The sequence below is a fragment of the Cebus imitator genome, unplaced genomic scaffold (genome assembly GCF_001604975.1).
Source record: "Cebus imitator isolate Cc_AM_T3 unplaced genomic scaffold, Cebus_imitator-1.0 Scaffold221, whole genome shotgun sequence".
NCBI classification, from domain to species: domain Eukaryota; kingdom Metazoa; phylum Chordata; class Mammalia; order Primates; family Cebidae; genus Cebus; species Cebus imitator.
Window position 1 is genome coordinate 75,608 of NW_016107536.1, and position 18,819 is coordinate 94,426.

The window sequence follows — 18,819 nt, forward strand, 5'->3', positions numbered from 1 at the left end:
CGTAAACATTTTCTGATTGCCATTTCAAAACCGTAAAAAGCAACACGTGAAATTAAATTGAACTTTAACCCAGCACACCTAATAGTCATTTTAATATGTAATCAATATAAGCCATGGTTAGCGCAGTTTCACTTTGTTTCCTTCCTTACTATATCTTCCAAGTCAGGATGTGCCTGGCACTACACATTTTGGTTGGGACCAGCACATATCAGGAGCTCATCAGCCCATGTGGCTGGGGCTGCCTGAGACTTCAATTCAGGAGGAATTACAATTCCTCATCGAAAACACGTCCCTTAGCTCCCCGCCTGTAATCCCAGCTACTCAGGAGGCCCTGGCGGGAGGGTCGCTTGAGGCCAGGAGCTCGAGTTCAGCCTAGGCAATGTAGTGAGACCTCCCCACCCAGTAAAAAATAATTAGCCGGGGGTGGTGGCCTGCGCCTGGCGTCCCAGCTACTTGGGAGGCCGGGGTTGGAGCCTGCAATGAGCCGAGATCGCGCTACCGCACTCCTGCCTGGGCGACCGAGAGAGACTGTCTAGAAAGGAAAGCGCGGGGGGCGGGTGGGGGGAAGAAAACCTCCTGGCCAACTCTCAGGGCCCTCCACAGGCGGATCCCAGCCCTCTTCCCCGGCTCGGCGGGGCGCCCTGAGCCGGGCTCAGCCAGCGCCACGCAGCTGGGACGAGAAGGGGCGGAGCGGCCTGGCCCCGCCTCCCTCGCCTCGCCGCGCGGGGGCCGCCGGGGCCACCGGGCCGCCTCCGCCGAGAGCGCCGCCGCCGCCTTCGCCCGGGAGCCGGGGGGGCCGGACGCCATCATGCTGAGCCGGCTTGGGGCGCTGCTGCAGGAGGCCGTGGGGGCGGTGAGGCCGGGAGGGCCGGGGCGAGTCGCGGGGGCCCGCGGGCCTAGGCCGGGGAGAGGGCGGGCGCGGAGCCAGGCGCGGCGGGCGGGGGCGGGCCCCCTTGGGTAGGGACCCCCGGGCCGCGGCGCCCCTTCCCCGGCCTCCCCACCGGCCGTGCCCCGCTTCCCCTGGCTCTTCCCAGGCTAGGTCCCAGACTCCTCCCGAGCGCCCCACCTCCCCGGCCTGCTAGCGCGTCGCTTCCTGTCTGTGCGTTCCGGCCCCAGGAGTCTCTCCCAATTCCCGAACTCGCCTTCGCTGGGACGCTCCTGTCACCCCCTGGGGTGTTTCTGGCCCCCGGGGGCCTTCCTCCTTTCCCCTCTCCACACCGCCGCTTTGTCCGGTCTCGAAAAATCGCCATCCCTTCCTCTGGGTCTGACCTCCCAGACACCCTGGACCTTGCTGGGGTGTGGGACGCCCTACCTGTCACCCCGGAACGTGGGAAGTGGGGGCCCTCCTGGTCCAAGTCCCCACGAAGGGGAAAGACCCTGGCAGGCGGGTGGGCGCCCAGCCGGGGAAACCGCCTTCTGCTGGGGGAAAGTGAGTTTCCAGCGTGGCTCTCACCCGTCGCAAGCCAAACTGACTGAGTTAGGGAGAGGCCGCCCGTGGTGGGGCCTGTGTGGCCCTGCGCGGGGAGGCGGAGATAATCCATTGATGTTTCACATGCCATCAGAGTTTGTATTTTTGCCATTTTTTTGTTGGGGCTGCGGGCTGGTCCCTGGCTGCCCACTACTAGGGTTCGTTCAGCAGGTTGTAGTGCATTGTAGGTAGGGGTGGGGGGTGCCGTTGAAAGTAACTGTCAAGAAGCTGTAGGTGCTCACGCCTGTAATCCCAGCACTTTGGGAGGCCGAGGCGGGTGGATCACGAGGTCAAGGGATCAAGACCATCCTGGTCAACATGGCGAAACCCCGTCTCTACTAAAAACACAAAAAATTAGCTGGGCATGGTGGCACGTGCCTGTAATCCCAGCTACTCAGGAGGCTGAGGCAGGAAAATTGCCTGAACCCAGGAGGCGGAGGTTGAGGTAAGCCGAGATCGCGCCATTGCACTCCAACCTGGGTAACTAGTGAAACTCCGTCTCAAGAGAAAAAAAATAAAAGCTGTCGGTAAAGTCAGCAATACCGCTGCCTCCTCGTATAAATCTTCCCCCAGTTAATGAGGATCAGATTTTCTCAGGAGAAAAAGCCTTGAGTTTCACCCTCTATCCTCCCCACCACCTCATCCCCCAGCCTCTTGGGAGCTCCTGTGGAAGGGAGGGCTCAGCCTTAGGCACACTTGGGAAGAAAGTCAGAAACTGTGGCTCCCTCCCCTTTCTTAGCCCTGCTGTTGTCCCACGTCCAGGGCCTTCAGACATTCAGGTAGAGAAGGTTCCAAAATGATTTTTCCACCCCTTCTCCCCATCCCCAGACAAAACAGCTGTCATCTTCAAAAGTGGTATGATAAACTAATTCATGTCTCTGGGGAACACTCCATTTGCCAGACAGTTCTAAAGTCCTAAAGACTGAATTTCTTTTTTTTATTTATTTTATTCATGAGCCCAGGCTGGAGTACAGTGGTGCAATCTTGGCTTACTGTAGCCCCCATCTCTGGGCTCAGACAGTCCTCCCACCTCAGCCTCCTGACTAGCTGGGACTACAGGCATGCGGCACCACGATGGGCTGATTTTTGCATTTTTTGTAGAGACCGGGCTTCATTGTGTTGCCCAGGCTTGTCTTGAACTCCTAGCCTCAAGCCATCTTCCTGCCTCAGCTTCCAAAAGTGCTGGGATTACAGGGGTGAGCCACCACACCCAGCTGGGGAGTCAGTTTCTAAGGCTTCCAGTGACAAAGTTCAGGCATCAGTGGCAGGAGATTGGGGCAGTGGCGGGAGATCTTTTTAGGCAGGCGATCCTCCAGGCCTTTCAGCATTTACCACATAGGCTACGTCCAGGAAGTGTGGCTGGCCCCAGGTGATTACAGGGAGATGGAAATTCCTCTTTTCTGCTCTACCACCAGGCCTCCAGGTCTTTCCTGGGCCTGGGTCACTAAATAATGTGTGATGCCAGTAAATCAACTGACTCCTCATTAAGTAAGAAGAATGCTCCTCCATGCCCTCTTCTGAGCCAACAGACTAGGAATTATTACAGCTTTTCTTTTTTTTTTTTTTTGAGACGGAGTCTCGCTCTGTCACCCAGGCTGGAATGCAGTAGCACGATCTTAGCTCACTGCTCAACCTCCTGGGTTGAAGCAATTCTGCCTCAGCCTCCTGAGTAGCTGGGATTACAGGTCCACGTACCACGCCCAGCTAATTTTTTGTGTTTTTAGTAGAGATGGGGTTTCACCATGCTGGCCAGGATGGTCTCGAACATCTGACCTCATGATCTGCCTGCCTCGGCCTCCTAAAGTACTAAGATTACAGGCGTGAGCCACTGTACCCAGCCTAGCCTTTTGGAGTCTCGCTCTGTCGCCCAGGCTGCAGGGCAGCGGGGTAATCTTGGCTGACTGCAGCCTCCGCCTAAGTGGTTCTCCTGCCTCAGCCTCCCGGGTAGCTGGGACTATAGGCCTGTGTCACCACACCTGGCTAATTTTTATATTTTTAGTAGAGACAAGGTTTCACCGTGTTGGCCAGGCTGGTCTTGAACTCCTGACCTTAAGTGATCCACCTGCCTCAGCCTCCCAAAGTACTGGGATTACAGGTGTGAGCCACCATGCCCAGCCACTAATAATATCTTTAAAGAGAAATTGTTGGGTCCAGTGCCTTTGGCTTGGAGTTATAGCTGGTCCTTGAGTCAGGAAAAGATTACACCCCTGTGTCACCAGCTGCGTAATGACCTGTACTGGTTAACCTGCCCCTCCTGTGTCTTCTGTTCATACTGCAGCGTTCTTTTTGGTTAAAGCCCAGCTCAAGGTTTTCTAAGACTATCAGCCAATTTTCAGGCTAAAGGAGATCCCATTGCAGAAACTGAGATATCTGTAGGGCTGGTAAAGGGCCAGAGGACTTTTCTAAAACAAGGAACTAGGGAAAGAATGTCTCCAGGAGTTTCCTGAGATACTTGGTAAATATTCATGGGTATTCACTATGTGCTGAGCCCATGGAGGGCAGGCTAGCTGTAAAACTCAGAACCCTGGTCTTCGGAGAGCTTATCTAGCAGGAGAGACGTGTGCTCAGCCCAGCAGGCACTGTCACATGCAGTGTGGTGAGATGGGGTCACTCCATAGGTATGCAATATTTGGAATAGCTGTGGGTGGTACCACTTTGAGGAGGGTTGTGGCCCCTACTAACGAGCTTTGAAAGAACAAGATGGCCTGCAGACCCAGGGAAGTGTTTCCAGTCATCTGAATGTCATCCCTCCCCCCACATTGCAGTGGCCTTCTAAGCATTCTTCCTGCCTTTACCTCCTCTCCCAAGCTCAACTGCCAGATGCATCTTCCTAAAACACCGCCCAGAAGGTGTCAGTGGCCAGGCATGGTGGGTCACACCTGTAATCCCAGAACTTTGGGAGGCCAACGGGGGCAGATCATGTGAGGTCAGGAGTTTGAGACCAGACTGACCGACATGGTGAAACCCCATCTCTACTAAAAACACAAAAATTAGCCAGGCATGGTGGCAGGTAATCCCAGCTACTCAGGAGGCTGAGGTAGGAGAATCGCTTGAACCTGAGAAGCCAAGGTTGCAGTGAGCTAAGATCACGGCACTGTACTCCAGCCTGGGCGAGAGAGTGAGACTGTTTCTCACTCACACACACACACACACACACACACACACACACACACACAAAAGCCAGGTGTGGTGGTACACATCTGTAATCCCAGCAATTTGGGAGACTGAGGCAGGAGAATCACTTGAACCCAGGAGGCAGAGGTTGTGGTGAGCTGAGATCGTACCACTGCACTCTAGCCTGGTTGACGGTGAGACTCTGTCTGGGGAAAAAAAGAAAAAAAGCTGTCATTGACCTGCTGCCTGCAAAAAAGATCAAGACTTCTTGGCTGGGCATTAGAGGCTCCAGAGACTCACCAGCCCACCCACCCCTTCCCCAGACATACTTTGCAGAGTTCCTTCTGCAGGGACTGTCTTTCCTGCTCTTGTTGATACTGACCTGGTTCTTCAAATTTTAGTTAGATGTGGCCTTGGTAGAGCCTTGCCTGTTAGAAGTGACCCCTTTTTCCAGAGAGGCCACTACTTTCCACCTCTCCTGCGGCCTCACACTATTTCCTTGTAGTTTCATCATTCAGTGCAGTTTGATGTTGTCTTCTCCATGGCATGTTTCTTGACTGGGTCTTAGTCATCCTCATGTTGCTTGTGGCATCTAACATAATGTCTTGTACATAGTGGGCGCCTGGAATGAATGAATGATTTTACTCAGCTCTGTGGTGCAGCAAAGTGTGGGGTCAAAGAGAGGTGCAGATAGGCAGGGACACTGGAGAGGACTTGGTGGAACTGCTAGGGACTGAACCTCACTGGGGACTCTCGGGGTCCAGACAAGTTAGCGGGAATCGGAGCACCTTGGACAGAGGAGTGGCCCCAGCAAAGACCTAGAGGCAGACATGCACACCTGTGGGGAGGGATGATGGAATTGTTTCTTTTTTTCCTGCAGACATTTACTCTGCAAGAAAAGGGAAGTAATGGCTTTTTTTTTTTTTTTTTTTTTAGAAGTTTTCAGCGAAAGTGGTGGTTCTGAGTGCAAGGCCAGTATCAGCTGTACCACTGTAGTGTGGAGAGATGGAGAGAGTGCTTATGGAAAAGGGGGAGGTTAGAGGCTTGCCCAGAGCAGAACTGGAATTCAAAGCTGACAGAAGGAGCTAGTAGAGGAAATGAGAACAGCACTGGCTAAGAAGTTGGGGTTGTACAGGCTCAGGCTTTGGACACAATAATAAAGCATGTTATAAGAAAAGCACTTTGTTAATATCATGCTGATGTTACCCATCAGGCTGAACAGAGCCTGTGGTGGTCTTGAAGAGATTTACATAGACTCTCACATTGACAGGAATGAGAAAGCTTTTTCTCTTTTCTTTTTTTTTTTTTTTTTTTTTTTTTTTGAGCCAGGCTCTCAACCTTGTCTAGTACTCTGGTGTCCACCAGTGCACTCACACTGAAGCCTCTATCTCCATGGCCGCAGGTGATCCTCCTGCCCCAGCCTCCCAAGTAGCTGGGACTATAGGCACACACCACGTCCTACTGTTGTTTTTTTTTGTTTTGTTTTGTTTTTTAATTTTTTTAGACTGAGTCTTGCTCTGTTGCCCAGGCTGGAGTGTGGTGGTACAGTCTCGGCTTACGGCAACCTCTGCCTCATGGGTTCAAGCGATTCTCCTGCCTCAGCCTCCTGAGTAGCTGGGATTACAGGCATGTGCCACCACACCCAGCTAATTTGTTATTTTTAGTAGAGACAGGTTGTCACCATGTTGGCCATGCTGGTCTCTGATCTGCCCACCTCGGCCTCCCAAAGTACTGGGATTACAGGCATGAGCCACTGTACCTGGCCATGTTCTGCTAGTTTTTAAATTGTTTGTAGAGACAGAAATGTTGCCGAGGCTGGTCTCAAACTCCTGGACTCAAGCCATTTGCCCACCTTGGCCTCACAAAGTGTTGGGATTATGGGCGTGAGCCACTGCACCTGGCCTTTGCCTCATTTTCCATCTGTATCATTTGTTTTTCTTCGGGGGACTGCGCTCCTGTCCTCTAGGTGCCTCTACTGTAGCTCAGTAACCATGCTGTGTTGAAATAATCTGTGTCTGTTTCCCGAGCAACATTCTTAGCAGGATTGCTAAGGACAGGACAGGATTGTGACATATAGCAAGAAAACAGCTTTTCCAGGAGGGAGGGGTATCTAGGGAGAAGTGCCCACCAGGAGATCCTTGGCAAGATATGGTGCCAGTGTGTCCTGGAGGAAATGTGTTACCGTTCCCTTTGAAAGCCAGGGAGCAGGGGGCCTCCTCCAAGGCCTAGCATGAACCTGACACCCACGAGGTCAGGGGCTCCCTGGCCCTTGTGGCCCCCACCGAGGTTGTGTCTCTGCTCTCTCCGCAGCGGGAGCCCACCATTGACCTGCTGCAGGCCTTCGTGGAGCACTGGAAGGGCATCACACATTACTACATTGAGACTACAGGTAGGGCCTGGCCCTCCCCAGCTCGGGAACCCTGGAGGGAGCGAGGAGGAAGATGTGGGCAGAATGTCACCATCCAGGTGTCTTGGGGAAGGTCATGTGCCCAGTTCTTCAGAATTGGAGCCGAGTGAATGGAGACAGAGAACCAGACAGAAGACCTAGAGCCCTGGGCTGCCTCTGCTCCTAATCATTTAGCTGCCTGTCCCACCTCAGCTCCTGATGATTTAGCTGCTGGTCCCACCCTGACCTTTTGGAAAGGGGCTGTGTGAGGGAGGAGTAGCCAGGTGGGGCATCTCACTGGCCTGATGGCAAGGAAGAGGTGGCTGCCCTTCCCCCAGCTTCCAGTTCCAGGCCTTCAGGCCCCAAGAGCTAGTGCCTAGGGTTTACCGATTAAAAGAAGAGAGTTTAACACATTCCCCTTTTCCCTGAGCCAACTGGCCTGATTCCAGCCCACACCTTTCCTACCGGCTTTCTTTTTCAGCCTAAGAAATTCAGAAATCTGTGGGACTCTCTGAGGGTTCTGCTAGACCAGGTTTCTCAAAGTTAGCACAGTTGGCATTGGACCTGGAACCCTCCCCGTGCGGGCTGTCCTGGGCAATGCAGGATGCGCAGCAGTCATTCTGGCCTCTGACCACTAGGTGCCAGTAGCACACTCCACTCCTGAATTGGGACAACCAGAAATGTCTCCAGACATTGCCTCATGTTCCCTGGGGGGCAAGAGGGCACCCCCGGTTCTGAACCACCTCTTCAGGTTAAAGATCTCTTGAAGGAGAGCCTCAGTCCACCAGCAGAGTAAGATAAGATCAGAACTGGCTTAAATCCACCCACATCCAGCTCTTTCATTTCCAGAGTGGTCCCTAGACCAGAGGGGTCAGAAGTCCGAGAGGCAGGCCGCCCTACTTAAGCTCCTGTACCTTAAAGAAAAGCTAGGGGATGCTCCAAGTCCAGTCCTAAAGCACCAGAACTTTCTTTAAAACACACACTGAGACTCTGACTGCAAAAGCCCCACTAAGTAGACTCCCTGTCAGGGCCTTGGTAGAGGGAGCAGGACTGGGTCAAAGCTGAAGGTGGTGGCACAGGTGTTTTTTTCTGCTTTGTGAAAAAGAGGCTTGCCTTCTCTGTCCGTGGGGGAGGTTCTCTCTCAGGTGGCTGCTGGAATTACAGCTTCTAAGTTATGCGACAAGAGCCCTGAGCCCACATCGTCTCACTCAGGCCCACAGCTGATAGGCAGCCGTCTGTGGGCCCAGGACCACATGTCCCTGTCTCTGCACCAATCCTGGGGTTTGGAGGAACCCAATGCTGCTACTCTGGGATAAAGCACTGGGCGTGCACGAGTTCTCAGAGGGCTGTGTCCTAAGCCTGGAAGGACTTTTGTCTTAAATATGGAAGCATCCGCTGTAAACTTCCACTTCCCAGTTGGCCGCAGCTCCCTTCCCCCACCTCTCCTGGACAGGCCCTCCCCTTTCTGGGCTTTGGCAGGAGAGGGTGAAGTTTTCAAGCCAGGGTGCCCCTCTTTACCCAACTCACCCTTGTTTCCCAAACATCCGTTAGATGAAAACACCCCCGCCAAGAAGACGGACATTCCCTGGCGACTGAAGCAGATGCTGGACATCCTGGTGTATGAAGAGCAGCAGCAGGCAGCCGTGGGGGAGGCAGGGCCCTGCCTGGAGTACCTACTGCAGCACAAGATCCTGGAGACCCTCTGCACGCTGGGCAAGGCCGAGGTGGGGGGGCCCTCTGTATGCTGGGCAAGGCCGAGGTCAGGGGCCCTCTGCGTTCCAGGCCAGGCAGAGGTGGACGATCCTCTGTGCAGGGCAAGGCGAAGGTGGGGGGGCCCGGGGCCCCCTGGATTACAGGCTGAGGTAGGCAGTCCGGAGCTCCCTGGATTCCAGGCCTTTCTGCCTGTGCTCTTCCCAGTCCTGACACTGAAAGTGGCAGTTGCGGGGAGGGGAGCAAATGGGATGGGCACTGTGGCTATCTCACTTAGAACATCCTACCATCCAGGGGCTCTTGTTCCCTGTTGACACCACAAAGATGGGCCTGCCACGTGCCAGGCTCTGCTCTAGATGCTGGGGACACAGAAGTGATTCGGACTGACAAGAGCCAGGCATGGTGGTGCGTGCCTGTAGCCCCAGCTACATGGGAGGCCGAGGTGGGAGGATTGCTAGAGCCCAGGAGTTGGAGGCTGCAGCGAGCTGTGATCGTACCACCGCATTCCTGCCTGGGAGGCAGAGCAAGACCCTGTCTCTTAAATAAATAGAATCCAACAAGAATCCTAGTGGGAGGGGCAGGACGGTCCTGTGGTATGTCAATAATGACCCAGTTATGGAGCAAAGGGATGGAGGAAAAGGGGTTTCGAGCCCCAGGAAGGCCAGTTTCCAACAACCAGGCGAAGGGAGCAGGCCTGTGAGAAGGTGCCTTCTGAGCCAGGACCAAGGGAGGAATTGAGCCTGGAGCTCTCTAGGGGCGGATATTCCAGGCTGGGAGGCTTCTGACAGGTGCCGTGTCCATTCCCGGCCTCAGTACCCCCAGGCATGCAGGGATGAGTTGACCCTGGGGCTCCCCGAGGGCGGAGTGTTCCAAGCCGGGGATGGCTTCTGACATTGCTCTGTCCCGGCCTCAGTACCCGCCAGGCATGCGGCAGCAGGTGTTCCAGTTCTTCAGCAGAGTCCTGGCCCAGGTGCAGCACCCGCTGCTGCATTACCTCAGCGTCCACAGGCCTGTGCAGGTGAGGGGCCCAGAGGCCAAGGGGTGTCTGGGCATGAGGTCCCCTGCTCTCCCCTGCCACCCCATTCCCCTCTGTTTCTGTCCTGCTGCTCCTCCAGAAACTCCTCCGACTTGGTGGGACAGTTCCCGGATCCGTTACAGAAAAGGAGGAGGTGCAGCTCACCACTGTCCTCTGCTCCAAGATCCAGCAGGACCCAGAGCTGCTGGCCTACATCCTGGAAGTGAGCACTCCTATCGGGAACAGGAGGGGGAGGGCCCGGAACCCCAGGGGCACGCCCCCTCGGCCCTCCTGAGGAGGCAGAAGCAGAGAGCAGGTACCTGGAAGACGTGCAGGCAGCTTCCCCTTCACCTCCAGGCTGAGGCCCTGCTGGCAGCCCCCATCCTGTGGTCCCTGTGGGGAACCCTGGGAAGTGGTCCCCGCAAGGCCTGGCCTCATCCCACCCTCTTTGCAGGGTAAAAAGATTGTAGCTAGGAAGAAGGCATGTGGAGAACCCGATGCCTTACCTAAGGACACGGCTAGCCACAGGGACAAGGACTGCTCCCATCATGGTGCTCCCGCCAGGCCCCAGCGGGACGGGGAGCCCTGTGGGGCCCAGGCCTTGAACAGCCCCCTGCTGGCTGAGACTGAGGAGCTGGACAGTGGGACTGCGGAGAGCAACCTGATCACTTCCCTGCTTGGGCTGTGCCGGAGCAAGGTGCTGGCGGCAGAGGTGGAGAGGGCGGGGGCAGGGGAAGGGTGGGTTGACAGCTGGGAGGTGATTTGGGGGCTCACATGCATGTCACTGAAATCGTATTCTCATCCCCTAGAAAAGTCGGGTGGCCTTGAAGGCCCAGGAGAACCTGCTACTCCTGGTGAGCACAGCCTCCCCAGCGGCCGCCACCTACCTGGCACAGAGCAGCCCCTGCTGCCGTGCGATCGTCCGGCACCTCTGCCAGCTGTACCGGTCCATGCCTGCCTTCCTGGACCCCACAGACATTGCCGCCTTAGAGGGCATCAGCTGGAGGTGGGTGCCAAGCCAAGGAAGGCTGGCCAGCATCTTCAGTGGCTGGCAGCCCTGCCCATCTTTGACAGCCAGTTCCCCTGGTGTTCCTCGTGGCTGGGGACCCACCTGCTGGTCACCCTCTTCCCAGGGCTGCAGCTGATCACCAGAGGCCTTCTTGCCTTCTAGGGAAGCACTGCTTTTGCTGCCTCTGTCCACAAAACCCCCAAGATAACTGACAGCCGCAGCAGACGTTCCACAGGAGAAGGGAAGGGTCCAGTTTCAGGATATACTGAGGAAGACCTTGATTCTCCTCCTGCACTCTCTGAGCCTTCCCTCCCATCTCTTCAGGTTACCCAGTGCCCCATCCGATGAGGCTTCCTTCCCTGGCAAGGAGGCCTTGGCTGCCTTCTTGGGCTGGTTTGATTACTGCGACCACCTTATCACAGAGGCACACATGGTAAGCAGGGGCGTTTGCAGGCAGGGCTCTCACGCTGCTCCCTGTACCGTCTGTCTCGAGGACTGAGTGGAGCAGGGACATGGAAACATGGGGTCCAGGAACTAAGCGGGGCCCCAGTGCACTGGGACCCTCTCCGGTGGCATCAGGTGCTGTGCAATGACATGATTACTTCTCAGCGGGAATTGTGATGAGCGCAAAACACATTGACGTTGTGCTCTCTGGCACCCAGGTGGTTGCGGACACCTTGGCGAAGGCTGTGGCTGAGAAGTTATTCATGGAGACCCTACAGCCCCAGCTCCTGCACGTGTAAGTGTCCAGTTCCCTCAGGCATGGCTGTGGTCTACAGAAAACCACCTACCTAACCCAGCCTCCTGTCCCCAAGGCCAGGCACCTCCTTGACCAGAATCCCATCTGTGGGCCCCCTTGGGTGATGTTTGCCAGGCCTGCCCCATGATGTACACATGGCTCTGAGGTACATGGGCTAAACGAAGGCCTCCTGCCATTCCCTGCAGGACTTCAGCAGGGATGGGCAAGTGACCAGAGACATACCAGCCAAAGATTCAAGGCAACCAGGCAAGGTTCTCCCTCCACACTCATGTGCCATCTGCATACCGGGCCTAGCTAAGGTGTCCTCTTCCCATAGGTCTGAGCCGAGCATCCTGACCTCCACTGCCCTCCTCACAGCCATGCTGCGCCAGCTTCGCTCCCCTGCGCTGCTTCGGGAGGCCGTGACTTTCCTCCTGGGCACAGACCGCCAGCCTGAAGCCCCTGGGGACAAACCCTGTGCCCTGTATGCTCACCTTATCGGGCACTGTGACCACCTCTCTGATGAGGTATGGCGGGAGACCAATGCCTCTGTTCCTCCCACCATCCCTGCCAAAGGGATTTCCTGAACACTCTTCCCGTTTCATTAGTGTTCCCAGGTGACTCCACGCTGGGAGACATTGAATTGTAGAACACTGCCGAGCCACCTTTGTCACACATGAATTTTCTATCATACACTTTTTTCTTTTTTTTTTGAGACAGAGTCTCTGTCACCCAGGCTGGAGTGCAGTGGCACGATCTCAGCTCACTGCAATCTCTGCCTCCTGAGTTCAAGCAATTCTCCTGCGTCAGCCTCCTGAGTAGCTGGGATTACAGGTGTGTGCCACCACACCCAGCTAATTTTTTGTATTTTTTAGTAGAGATGGGTTTCACCATGTTGGTCAGGCTGGTCTTGAACTCCTAACCTCGTGATCCTCCCACCTTGGCCTCTTAAAGTGCTGGGATTACAGGTATGAGCCACCATGCCTGGCCCTTTCTTTTAAAAAAAACCAAAACCAAAAAAAAAACGGGTATTGCTCTGTCACTCAGGCCCTAGAGTGCAGTGGTGTGATCATAGCTCACTGCTGTCTCTAAACTCCTGGCCTCAAGTCATCCTCTCTCACCTCAGCCTCCTAAAGTGCTGGGACTGCAGGCATGAGCCACCATGCCCAGCTTATTTTTGATGGCATTTTATATTTTGCACACTGATTTTGTACTGAGTTGGCTTGCTGGAGGGCCAACTCTGTGAGGTAGGTGAGGTTGATACTCCCATTTCTCAGACATGGAAACTGAGGCACAGAGAAGCAAATTAGCTTGCCTGAAATCGCCTGTCAAATTAGTCACACAATGGGGACCACCCAGACTTACTGATTGCTAGACCCACACCCACCCACTCCCCCCAAAACCTGCCACCTTAGCATCCAGCCAGGGGAGGTGACTCTGCCTCGGAGGCCTTTTCTTAGGGCAATGGCAAGGGACCCTTGGGAGCTGGGTGGGAAAGGGGCCATCCTGCTGATCCCCTTGCCGCTCCAGATCAGCATCGCCACGCTCCGGCTGTTCGAGGAACTGCTGCAGAAGCCCCATGAGGGGATCATCCGCAGCCTGGTCCTGCGCAACCTTGAGGGCCGCCCTTATGTGGCCCGGGGCTCGCCAGAGCCTGAGAGCTACGAGGACACCCTGTAAGTGAAACCGGTGCCCTCCGGACCCAGCCCAGCCCTCAGCACTCACACGCTCACTCTATTCATTCATTTATTGGTGCCCGCTGCTCTGCCCTGGCCACAGAGATCTGGAAGAAGACCCCTACTTCACCGATAGCTTCCTGGATTCCGGCTTTCAACCTCAAGCAAAGCCTCGCCCTGCTCCTGCCACCAGTTACGATGGCAAAACAGCAGTGACTGAGATTGTCAACAGGTGGGGAGCAGGTCAGGCAGTCTGAACCACTTGAATTTTACTGTTTTTTTTTTTTTTTCTGAGGTAGTCTCGCTCCATCACTCTTGGCTGGAGTGTGCAGTGGCACAATCTCAGCTCACTGCGACCTCCACCTTCCAGGTTCAAGCGATTCCTGTGCCTCAGCTTCCCGAGTACCTGGGATTACAGACATGCACCACCACACCCAGTTAATTTTTGTATTTTTAGTAGAGACGGGGTTTCCCCATGTTGGCCAGGCTGGTCTCAAACTCCTGACCTCAGGTGATCCGCCCACCTCGGCCTCCCGAAGTGCTAGGATTACAGATGTGAGCCACCGTGCGTGGCCTGAGTTTTACTCTTTCTTTGGCCACAGCCCTGATGGGGTCCAGTCGGGAAGGGAGATGGGGTCCCGAGAGCAGGGGGAATGGGGATCCTGGAGCGCCTCCATACCAGCTTCTGTCTCTCAGTTTCCTGTGCCTGGTCCCCGAGGAAGCCAAGACCTCTGCCTTCCTGGAGGAGACGGGCTATGACACATACGTCCACGATGCTTATGGTCTGGTGAGTGGCTCCTGCTACCAGCTCCTACTTGCTGTCCTTCAGAGCGGCTGGATGATAAGCTCTGGGTTCCCGTCCTCATCTGCCCAAGGACCCCTGCCTATCTCTCCTGCATGGGGCCCCGTCTTCTGGTTCCAACACCTTGGACCCGCTGTCTCTACTCTCCCACTTGTCTCAGTTCCAGGAGTGCAGCTCCCGCGTCGCGCCCTGGGGCTGGCCTCGGACCCCTATACCTTTGGACCTCCATGAGCCCGAGCGACCTTTCTTTGAGGGCCGCTTCCTCCAAGTGCTGTTTGACCGCATGTCTCGGATTCTGGATCAGGTAGCCAGTGGGCCCAGGCCAGGAGAAGGCCAGGCTGGTGCCTCTGGGATCCTTCGAGAGCAGGGGCTGGCCACGGGGTTGCCTCCGTTTCGGTTCCTTTGCACCATAGCACCCCTGCCCTTTCTCCAGGTGGGAAGCCCCATCTCGCCCTTGCTCCACACGTTCTAACATGTTCTGGCCCTCAGCCCCATGGAATCCATGACACACACACATCACGTGAGCCTCCCACCCCCACACACGTTCACACTGGCCAGGCACCTTGCTGGGGGAGTGCAAAATGCTCACCAGCCCTGCCAACCCTCAGCTCTGGCCACTGTTCCTGTAGCCATACAGCCTGAACCTGCAGGTGACCTCGGTCCTGTCCCGGCTTGCCCTCTTCCCCCACCCCCATATCCATGAGTACCTCCTGGATCCCTACATCAGCCTGGCCCCCGGCTGCAGGAGCCTGTTCTCCGTGTTGGTGAGGGTAAGGACGCCTTGGCCCGAGGGAGTGTGCCCAGTGGGGGTGGAGGGGACAGCAGGGAAGGGGAACGGGGCAGGTGGTTGGGGGCTGCAGTGGGCACCCTTGCCAGTGCATGGGAAACCACAGACTCCCATGTTCCGCACGGTGTGGCAGAACCAGGGGATGGCCCCATCTGAGTCCCCTGTGGTTCCCGCTCTAGGTGATCGGGGACTTGATGCAGAGAATCCAGAGGGTGCCCCAGTTCCCGGGCAAGCTACTCCTGGTGCGCAAGCAGTTGATGGGCCAGGCTCCTGGGGAGCAGTGAGTACCAAGGGTGCCAGGTGAAGCCTGGGGGGTAGGAGGGCTGAGAGTGCCTCTGGGAAGGGAAGTGGCCAGCCACAGGGTCAAGCCTGGTGGATGCCCCAACCCAGCCATGCCCCCTGTGCCATCTCCCGTCAGGCTGGACCATCAGACCCTACTCCAGGGCGTGGTGGTGCTGGAGGAGTTCTGCAAGGAGCTGGCTGCCATTGCCTTCGTCAAGTTTCCCCCGAATGGTCCTCTCCAGAACATCTCCCCAGCCCCGGAAGGGCAGGTCTGAGCCAGGAGCAGGGCAGTGGGAGACTCCTGTCCGCACCTCTGCCCCAGAGCTGCCTCCCGTCTGGCACTGCCACCGCCACCATACTCCCCTCCTGGGATGGGGGCTTTGGCTCTTATGCTCACTCAAGGAGGCCATGGCACGTTGACCACACCAGACTGGGTTTCAGGGAATGGGCCTGCCAGGTGCCAAGGAGCCAAACAGATGGCTTTCCAGGCAGCAGGGTCCTTGGGGCCTTCTTGAAGGAGCTGAGTGATGGCCAGGTGAGCACCCAAACCGCAGACCCTCAGGTGCTGTGTGCCTGGCCCCCTCTGTACTGACCATTTGTGGCCAGGGCCAAGACCTGTGACTCAACTCCAGGGGCAAGATGGGGAGTAAGTTGATGGCTCCAAGACTGGTGGGGAGCCCAGGCCAGGGAGATGGGGCCTGGAGCCCTGTCTGTGTCACATTAGGTACCATGGGAGCTGGTGAGACCTGACATTTGGTCCTTTTCTTCATGGCTTAGCCCATGGAGAAGGAGCAGTGAATGGGATTGTCGGGGAAGCCCCCCTCTTCCTGCTCTGCTCCCCTGGAAACTGTTGCGAAACCTTTAGCCGCCTCATGGCAAATGCCCAAAGCATGTTCCACACCCGGGCGGGGGCTGCTGCTAATGAGAACCTTGGTGCAGCTGCTGCCAGGAGGGGAGCGGGCCGGGAGCTGGGGAGCCGGGGAGCCGGGAAGCCGGGTAGCCGGGTGCCCGGCCTTGGTCCAGCTGGTTCCTCTCTGGCGCCTTCTGGACCTGCCTCAGCAGGTCCACATCACCTGGGCAGAGAGGTTAGAGACTAGGGGAGGCCGGGCCTCGCCCTTCCTTCTGCCCACTGTTCTTGATGGAAGACCCTTCTGGGGGACCAGGGAGCTCAGGAGACAGAAGAGGGCAGGGTACCCCCTGACTCCAGACAGATGAGGGCAGGGAGTGGCTGTGGCCCAGGCAGCCAGTTCTGGTATTGTTCTCCCTGCCTGCCCTCCATGGCTGGGGCTGCCACCCCACCCGGTCTGAATCTGTCTTGACCTGCAGGAATACACAGGCGGCGCCAGGCATTACCTCACAGCGGGACTACACAGTTGCTGGCTTTGCTTCTGGGCAAGGAGGAGCAGGCCAGAGCCTCTTTCGCTTCCTTTTCTTGCCCATGCTGCTTCTAGAAGCCAGGCACAGGTTGCCAAGAGGTGACACGAAACAGGAGGAAACTCGGTGACCTCTGCCTCTCCCGAATTCCTCCCCGCGGGGGAGGACCTTGCCACTCTGAGAGCACTGTGCCATGTTGGGTGCACGAACGTGGTTTAGTGTGGACGGGACGATCTCCGTGGATGAACTGGGTCTGGACTCCTAGGTTCACAAAATGTTCAAGGGTCTGGGAGTCACAGACCCTCTCCTCTCCTCAATGCACTTTGGTGTCTACACGGTGTCTTCCCCGGACAGCACAGCAATAAATGGTGTGATTGCGTGGACACGGTGGCTGTTCTTGGCCAGGTTTCCCCTCCTTCTGCCCAGGACTCCAGTGCTAATTCGGGACCATCTTCCTCCCCAAGGAAGACAAATTCTTTTTCTAGCACTGGAGCAGGGAGGTGGGGTGGGTGGTAAACAGCCAGGCTCTGGCAGTACAGATCTGCTCATCCCCAGCGCCTGCCAGAGACTCTTGGCTGAGCAGTGCCACCTCTGCCAGGCTGACCTTCAGCCGAGAGCCTGCCCACCCCACAGACACAGTGAGGGGAGGGCCCACGTGGGAGCATCTGTGTTCATGTCTCATCTGGGTGTGTTGGTGTTGCGCGTTGTATGCCTGTTTTCATCATCAAATAGGCCTGATACTTAAAACCTTGTCTTTAAAGTCAAGGCAGCAGCGAGCTATGATTGCACCACTGCACTCCAGCCTGGGCAACAAAGTGAGACCCTGTCTCCTAAAAAAGAAAATTCGCAGGTGTGTTCTCAGGAGAAAAGAAAAATTAACACATAGAAAAATAAACCCTTCGTCCCTAGATGCGTGTGGAGGGGTGGGGAATCCTCTGAGAGGGGTTCCCAAGAGATATGGTAGGGCAGACTGACAACTTGGAGGAAAAAGAGCCAGACAGTGGCTTTCGGCTCATGTTATGACCGATGGCTGAGCTGCTTTTTAAAATACCAATGCCCAGTGCCCCATCACCAGTTAAATCAGTGTTGCTGAGGGTAGGCCCAGAGTCAAAGCTTTCCGGGTGGCTGTGAGTGGTAGCTCACGCCTATAAATCCCAGCACTTCGGGAGGCTGAGGCAGGAGGATCCTTGAGGATAGGAGTTTGAGACCAGCCTGGGCAACATAGCGAGAGACCCCGCCCCCATCTCTAGTAAAAATTTAAAAATTAGTTGGACATGATGGCATGTGCCTGTGGTTCCATCTCCTCAGGAGACTGAGGCAGGAAAATCACTTCTCACTTGAGCGTGGGAGGTCAAGGCTGCGTGAGCCACGATCATGCCGCTGCATTCCAGCCTGCGTGACAGAGCAAGACCCTGTCTGAGAAAAAAAAAAACAACCAGGTGACCCTACTGTGCTCCCATGGTTGAAAACTACTAAGCTAAATAATGGGAACAAAGAGCCAAACATCATTGCCCGGCTGACTGGATATGGGCTGGTGGGTCCCTTAGACACTGAGAGAAGTGAACTGAAATAAAAGGGTTTAGTTCCATCATTTGCGAGGTATTTGTCCTCAGAGGGTACAAGGATTCCTCCCACTTTCCAGGGGCCAGAAAGACAAGAGGGCAGGCAAGAGAGATGAGGGTGCTGGGAAAGGGGCCTTGGAGGTTATCATGACACTTAGATCTCTACCGTAGAACACTTGATATATTTTATTTGTTCATTTTATTTGTTTATTTTATTTGTTCATTTTCCTTTAAATTTTAGTAAAATTCTTTTTTTTCTTTTGAGAGTCTTGCTCTTTCACCCAGGCTGGAGTGCAGAGGCCTGATGATGGCTCACTGCAGCCTCGACCTCCTGGGCTCAAGCAATCCTCCTGCCTCAGCCTCCTAACTGGGACTTACAGGTGTGCACCACCTCACCTGGCTAATTGTTTCTGTTTTGTAGAGACAGGGTCACCACTACGTTACCCAGGCTGGCTTCAAACTCTAGCCTTTAAGCAATCCTCCTGCCTCAGCCTCCCAAAGCACTGGGATTACAAATGTAAGCCACTGTGCCTGGCCAAAGTTCTTTTTTATTTCGAGGGAGTCTGTCACCCAGGCTGGAGTGCAATGGTGCAATATCAGCTTAGCTCACTGCAACCTCTGCCTCTAGGGTTCAAGTGATTCTCCTGCCTCAGCCTCCTGAGTAGCTGGAACCACAGGCACATGCCACCATGCCCAGTTAATTTTTTTGTGTTTTTAGTAGAGACAGGGTTTGGCCATGTTGGCCAGGCTGGTCTCCAACTCTTGACCTCAACTGATCCACCTGCCTAAGCCTCCCAAAGTGCTGGGATTACAGGCATGAGCCACTATGCCCAGACGCTTACTTAAAAAAAATCCTACCGTGATTCAGCTAGGCTGAGGGGAAATGAAGACAAGG

General features: G+C 55.6%; 1 protein-coding gene across 2 annotated transcripts; it reads left to right on the forward strand.

Annotated features, from left to right (window-relative positions):
* Window positions 1-719: 719 nt before the first annotated feature.
* FAM160B2 (family with sequence similarity 160 member B2) lies at window positions 720-16,745 on the forward strand. Of its 2 annotated transcripts, XM_017549628.2 has the most exons (17): window positions 720-853; window positions 6,893-6,971; window positions 8,520-8,692; window positions 9,592-9,696; window positions 9,794-9,916; window positions 10,148-10,390; window positions 10,503-10,699; window positions 11,027-11,135; window positions 11,365-11,441; window positions 11,779-11,968; window positions 12,972-13,117; window positions 13,221-13,349; window positions 13,814-13,904; window positions 14,080-14,223; window positions 14,549-14,689; window positions 14,886-14,986; window positions 15,125-16,745. In XM_017549628.2, exons 1-17 carry the CDS (start codon window positions 809-811, stop codon window positions 15,261-15,263), a joined length of 2,232 nt encoding a protein of 743 aa, XP_017405117.1. In that variant the 5' UTR covers window positions 720-808; the 3' UTR covers window positions 15,264-16,745. The 2 variants fall into 2 exon arrangements, with proteins under 2 accessions (XP_017405117.1, XP_017405116.2); XM_017549627.2 differs by lacking the exons at window positions 720-853; window positions 6,893-6,971 and adding an exon at window positions 7,027-7,048.
* The last annotated feature ends 2,074 nt before the right edge of the window (window positions 16,746-18,819 follow it).